General features: G+C 71.8%; 1 protein-coding gene across 2 annotated transcripts; it reads left to right on the top strand.

The window, feature by feature from the left end:
* Positions 1-627: 627 nt before the first annotated feature.
* LOC141734174 (GRAM domain-containing protein 2A-like) lies at positions 628-5,368 on the top strand. Of its 2 annotated transcripts, none has more exons than XM_074565552.1 (10): positions 628-2,296; positions 2,453-2,534; positions 2,745-2,918; positions 3,026-3,124; positions 3,260-3,331; positions 3,445-3,504; positions 3,879-3,942; positions 4,252-4,359; positions 4,468-4,525; positions 4,741-5,368. In XM_074565552.1, the coding sequence occupies exons 1-10, from the start codon at positions 2,184-2,186 to the stop codon at positions 4,850-4,852; spliced, it is 942 nt and encodes a 313-aa protein (XP_074421653.1). In that variant the 5' UTR covers positions 628-2,183; the 3' UTR covers positions 4,853-5,368. The 2 variants fall into 2 exon arrangements, with proteins under 2 accessions (XP_074421653.1, XP_074421651.1); XM_074565550.1 differs by having other exon boundaries at positions 2,453-2,642; positions 4,741-4,998.
* The last annotated feature ends 1,069 nt before the right edge of the window (positions 5,369-6,437 follow it).

Here is a 6,437-nt window from a genome sequence, read left to right as displayed (position 1 = left end):
GGGGCGGGGGGGGGCATAGAAAAGGGTCCTGGGGGGATGGAGCTGTGTCCTGGGGGCACAGAGCTGGGGTTGGTTGGGGGGACAGAGCTGAGTCCTGGGGGCACAGAGCTGGGGGGGGCGAATGGATAGAAATGGGTCCAAGGGGGACAGAGGTGGGTCCTGGGGGCTGCAGCCCCCCTCCGCTGCGCTGTCGGCCCGCGCTGGGCCGTAGCCGGGTTTATGGCGGTTCCCCGCAGGCAGCGGGGGCTGTGGGAAAGGCTTTATCAGCCCCGGTCCAGAGAGCACGGGCTGGGCCGGGTGGTGGCCCGCTGGCCTTGGCACGTGCTCCCACGCCCCATGGGGAGGGCCAGGGCCTCTCCCCGGCCGGCTACCCGAACCCTCGGCTCTGCTCGGACCACCCCCCCAGCACCGTCTCGCCCCCTCCCCACTGTTCTCAGTGCCCTGCCCAGGGCTCGGCCTCAGGGGGCCGCATTCTGCCCCGCGGCAGAGACCCCCGCGGGGGGGCTGGGGGCCAAACCCACCTCGCAGGGCTCCCTGGAGGGGGCTGGGGGTGGGGAGCGGGCACCGGGGTGCTGGGGGGGGTCCCGTAGGATTGGGGGGTGTCAGCTCTGCTTGGGTGGTGGGGGGGTTGCATCTGCAGCTTGTTTTGGGGGTGGCTGACAGCCCCCCCCCCCGAGGGGGTCACAGCGGTGCCTGCAGAGCACACCATCACCCCCTGGGTGCCCGCTCGGGTGTCCCCAGCGCAGGCAGGGGACACTGTGCAGGCAGCTCTGCCCACGGCAGCCGCACCTGGGGGTAGTTTGTACACCCCCCCACCCCCCCGCCCGCGTGGGGTCCTGCACCACCCTGCGCCAGGGGATGGAGGGGGCCGCAGCCATGGACCCCCCCCGGGGGTGGGCGGCTGCGGGGTGAGGATGCTCCGTGCCCCCTTCCCTCCACGGGGGTCCAGCTGCTGGGGGGCACTTGGGCCGGTGTCACCCGGCTGGCACTTGGCACACCCAAGGGACTCCCCGCCTCCCCGCGCAATAGCCCCCCCCCAGCCCGCGGGCCCAGTGGGCATGGTGGCGGGGCGGCTTCCTGCAGCCCACCGGGAGCCGGGGTGCGCGGTGTCCCCCGGCAGCGCCGGTGGTGCCCTGTCGCCCCTTTGCAGCCCCCCCAGGTGCCCTGGGCTCGGTGGCACAGACCCGGGCCGGTGTTTGCCCCGACGCCTCCCTGCAAACCTGCTGTGGCCGGTGCCCGCCCCGCCTGCGCACCCTTCCTCACGGCGGGAGGAGGAGGAGGAGGCATCTGCGGGACGGGGACGGCTCTGGAAGGAGCGTGAGTGGGAGCGGGACAGGAGTTGGGGGCTGCGGTGTGGTGCAGGCCGACGGGACGGGAGGGCTCGGCTGGGCCCACCACCAGGTATGGCGTCGAGGGGCAAGAGCTGCCCGGCGAGGGGACCCCGCTGCCCGCACGCGGGGCCAGCCACAGAGCCGTCTCCCTCCGGAGCCAGCCCGGCCGTGCACCTTGCTCCCAGCACCGGGAGGGACCCAGGGGCTGGCACCCCATGGCACCCACCTGCGAGTGGGGAGCGGAGCTGGGGCCTGGCACACGCCGTCCCTCCCGCAGTGCTGTGGGATGGGGAGCGGGTGGCTCCGGGTGCCGGTTTGGGGCCCGTGTGGCGGGGAGGCCGCGGGGACGGGGTGCGGCCGTTCCCGGAGCTGCTTGGCGTGATGGGAATCGCGCTGCTCCCTGCAGGGCAGCGGGCAGGGACTCAGCGCGGCTCCGCTGCCCGCACCCGCCGCCTGCGGGGCTCTCCCCGCTGCTGGGGAAACTGAGGCACGGCGGCAGGCGGGGGTCCAGTGCCTCCGGTCCTCTGCCTCTCCCTGCGGAGCTGCTGCCATGGGGGGCTGTGCACCCCACGGGAGCCCCGAGAGCCGGGGGGGCTGCGGGGGGGCTGCTGAGCAGCCAGACGAGGGGACCCCCGTTGCCGCCATGGGGTGGGATAAGCGCTTGTGCGACCAGGTGGGCTGTCAGGGACGGAGCCCTGTCCCCATGTCCCGCCCCGGGGAGGGACTGGCTGGGGACACCGCGGCGGGAGCTGCTGTGCTGCGGGGCCGGGCAGCGTGGGGACCTTCCCCCTCCATCCCCAGCCCCCCCGCAACCTGTCCCCTCTCCCCCAGCAGCGCAGGGACGCGTCCGTCATGGCGGGGAAGCTGAGGCGGAGGGGAAGGGGGGTGCTGGAGGAGAAGCGGTGGCAGAGCCTGGAGGAGAGGGGCACCGGGGGCACCCAGATGGGCCACCCCGTACTCGCCAGGTGGGTGCTGCACCTCACCAGGGACACGTCCCCTCCCCTCCCGCCAGCCCGGCCCCACCGTGCCCCCCCGGCCCGGGTGAGAGGGCACGATGGCCACGCGTGTGGCAGCCCCTCGCCTCACCCTGCCCCCCCCCCCCGCCTGCTGCTTCCCACCAGATCCAAAACCTGTGACCCCTCCTTCTGCAAGGGGACCGAGCAGGCGGCGGCCGCGGCGGGGCAGGGACACCCGTCCCCTTCGGTGAGTCTGGGGGCACCGGGACGCAGGAGGGGGGACCCCAGCCCCGTGGCCCTGGTGGGACGCTCTCCATGGGGCGGGTGCCAAGGCGAGGGCCCGTCCGTGGCAGAGGTGAGGATGGAGTGGGGGGCTGCGGGGTGCCCGTGGGGATGGGATTCTGTCCCCAAGCACCACCCCACGTCAGCCCCACGCCCCGGCACCCCCCTCCCCCAGCTGAGCAAGCGTGCCGCCGGCTACCGCAAAGCCTTCGGGGAGCTCGCCGAGCGGGAAGCACTGCTGGCCTGCTTCTCCTGCGCCTGGCAGAGAGACGTGCCCTACCACGGCCGCCTCTACATCTCCTCCCGCCACGTCTGCTTCCACTCCAGCCTCCTCCTCAGGGACATCAAGGTGGGCTGGGGACGGGCGTGGGGACGGTGGCTGCGGCGGGGACGGGGGGCACGGGCAGCAACCAGGGACACGGTGACGCTGCCTGGCCCCCCCCCTCCTCGGCACAGGCAGTGGTCCCCGTCTCCTCCATCTCGGCCCTCAAGAAGACCAACACGGCGCTTCTGGTGCCCAACGCGCTCAGCATCCACACGGCCAAGGGGGAGAAGGTGAGAAAGGCAGGGGGGAACGACGGTGCTGGGGGCGCAGCTCAGCCCAGGGCTCTTTGGGGTTGTCCCGGTCCCCGTGGCCGGGGCCTCTGGGATGTGACCGAGGGCACAAACCCTTTTCCCGCTCCCCGGCAGTTCCTCTTCGTGTCGCTGCGCCGGCGGGAGGCCATGTTCCAGCTCCTGAAGTCGGTCTGCAAACACCTGCAGGTACGTGCTGTGCCAGACAGGGAACCAGGCACGTGGGGGCTTTGTCCCCACCATTGCCGACCGTGGGGGTGGCCGGCACCCCCCAGCACCCTCCTTCATCTCCCCTTGTCCAGGACAACAGCTGGAGGCCCCTGGACTCTCCGAGCACCGAGGAAATCCTTAGGAAGCCTCTGGTAAGGCTGGGAAATGGTGGGCAGGAGGATTTCCCCATGTCCCTGCCCAGGGCAGGGGGTTGGAACTGGATGGTCTTTAAGGTCCCTTCCAACCTAAACCATTCCATGATTTTGGCAGAGGGAGACACGGCCCCGGGCCCCTGGGCTGGGCTGGGCTCGGATGCAGTGGCAGCAGCCCACGCTGCGTGGGTGCCAGCCCCCGGGAAGGCTTTTTGGGGAAAAGTAGAGTTGAAAAGCCCCAGCCTGGGGCGGTGGAGGCCCCAGGACCTTCAGCGGCTGGCACGAGTCCCACGGCGTCCCACTGGTGTGTCCCCACAGCTGTGGGACGGGTGCCTTGGGGCTGTGCACCGTGACTGGGGCTTGTCCTCTTTCAGACCGCGGGCCAGTCGGACCTGGAGCAGAGCACCCCGGAGCCCGACAGCCTCCAGGAGCTGCCAGGCGAGTGTGGCCGCCCCGCAGCCCGCGTCCCCCTCCCACGCTCAGAGCCCTGCCTGCGCGGGCGTACGTCCCCTCACCCGCGTCTCTGCCCGCTGACGGTGCTCGGCTGCTCCCCAGCCCCGGCCACGCGGGGTCCAGGAGGGACCATGCAGCCCTCGGCCACCTAAACGGCGTCTCCCGCAGTGCCGGGCAGCGCAGCATCGGCTCCTTGTGGCCCAGTGTGCCCTGCTGGGACCCCAGGACCCCCCCCCCGCCGCCGTCCCTCCCTGGTCCTGGGGCACTCCTCGACTGTCTCCCGGTTGCGTGCAGATGGGCTGAGCCCGACGCCAAGGCAAGCGGAGGAGGAGGATGAAGAGGCGGCGGCGGCTCTGAGCAACGATGAGCGGGTGCCCTTGGCAAAGCCGCGCAGCCTCCGGGGTGGGTGAGGGGGGGCCTGGGGAGGGGGACGCTGCTGGGGCAGCAGCACCACCAACCGCGGGGGGGGGTCTCAGCAGCCCCAGCACTGACACAGCCTCATCCCGGCAGGGGGACCCCACACCGCACTGAGGCCCCTCAATACCATCATCCTCATCTACCTGCTGCTGTGAGTGCCCAGGACCCGCTCACGCGCCCCCCGGGTCCCCGTCCCCGCTGCGGGCTCTCGTGTGGCACCGCCAGCCCGGGGGTCCCTCGCTGTCCCCCCAGGCACCCGCACTGGTCCTGCTGCTGCCGCCGCGTCCCCAGGGCGAGCGCGCGAGAGCCTGCCCCGTCCCCTGTCCCTGCTGCGACCCCCGTGCCTGACACTGGGCTGTCCCCCAGGATGGTGGCCCTGCTGCTGTCCTCGGGCTACATCGGTCTGCGCATCGTGGAGCTGGAGCAGCAGCTGGCGTCCGCAGGGGCTCAGCCAGGCCTCAACCTGTCGCACCAGTGAGTGGCGGGGGCTCCTCTGTCCCCAGTGCAGTGGTGGGGACCCCCCCCAGGTACAAGAAGGGGGGTCCCGTCCCCCCCCCCCCGCCCAGGTACAAGAAGACGTGAGGCCAGCCAGGACACAGCCATCACCGGGACACCAGGCTCAGCCCCAGCCAGGGGGACAGGCTCGGGGACGCACCGTCCAGCCCCCCAAGTATGCCTGGGGACACCACACAGGCTGTGGGGCTCCATCTTGCTCCCCCCACCCCGAGCAGCAGCAGCAGGATCCCGGGCAGCTCCCGGGGGGGGCAAAGAGACGCGCTGGGGGGAGTGGGCTGGGTGGCATCAGGTACCCACCACCCACCCGTCCCCAGCCCTCGCCACCAAGGGGGGTGGCAGGCAGAGGGGGGGGGCTGGCCCCAGGCGAGGCAGGGACAAAGGGACAGAATATTTCGTTAATAAAGGTGTGACTCCCCCCCCCGCCCCAGCCCTTGCCGGGGGCACTCTGGGCTGGGGGGGGGGCTGCAGTTGTCCCTTCCCTGAGGACACGTGGCTGCCTTGTTCGTTGGGACACATGGAGGGAGGCGTGAGCTCCCCGACCCCAGGCAGGATTTGGGGGGCTGGGAGGGGCGGGGGGGCAGGCCAGATGCCACAGGACCAGCACCAACACCCACCCCCCACCCTGCTCCCCAGGAAGGGGCCAGGGCACCAGCAGGACCAGTGGCTGTTACTGGTGGTGGCTCCGGGCGCTGACGTCATGGTGGGGGGTGTGTGACAGGAGGAGGGCGCAGGGACATACCCTGAGCCTGGGGGCTCTGGCTGCGGGTGACAACTGGGAAGCGGAGGGGAAGGGGGGCAGCTGGGGGCCTCAGGGCCCTGCAGCCAGCCAGGCCCCCCAGCTCTGACCAACCCCCCCCCCCGCCAGGACGGGGGTCTCCTGCCAGAGGAAGGGTCCCCAGCAGGTGCAGGGGCCAGGTAGGCAGCAGGGACGATGGGGTCCCACCAGGCCACGAGATGCTGGGCACAAAGTGTGTGTGGGGGGAAGCAGCACAGGGGGACCTGTACCCCCACAGCAGCCCTTGAGCTCAACCCCGTCCTGGGCTGGTTGAGGGGCCCTGGGGCTTCCCCCCACCCCCGAGGAGGGGAAACTGAGGAACCGACAGCTCCTTGTCCCCCTGTTCTCTCCTCCCCGTTCCCTGGGCCCTCCCTCCCCAGAGCCCCCAGCTCAGGCCCGTACCTGGGGGCCAGGGATGCCGCTCCCACCAGACCGTGAGGGCCAACTACCCGCAGCGGTGGGCAAGAGGGGAGGGGGGACCAGGGTCCCTCGGGGCCAGCTTTGCTCCCCCAGCCCATGGGGGTGGTCTGCTTCAGCCAGGGGGCCTGGCCCGGCCGCCCCAGTTACCCAGTGGTGGCTGCGGGTGGGAGGGAGGTGTCAGGGCTCCACCACCCCCCAGGCAGCGCCCCAGGGCTGGGGAGGGCAGGGGACGCGCTCGGGGCTGGGGGATGTCCTTAAAGGCAGCGGGGTCTGATGGGGCTTGTAGGGGGGGTTGGGGACCCCCCAGCTGGTGGGATCAAAGCAGCACAAAGGGCTGACACATCCCCCCACC

This window comes from Larus michahellis, chromosome 23 (assembly GCF_964199755.1).
Source record: "Larus michahellis chromosome 23, bLarMic1.1, whole genome shotgun sequence".
Lineage (NCBI taxonomy): Eukaryota > Metazoa > Chordata > Aves > Charadriiformes > Laridae > Larus > Larus michahellis.
The sequence above is the reverse complement of the archived record's forward strand: the minus strand, read 5'-3'. Positions and strand labels throughout refer to the sequence as shown.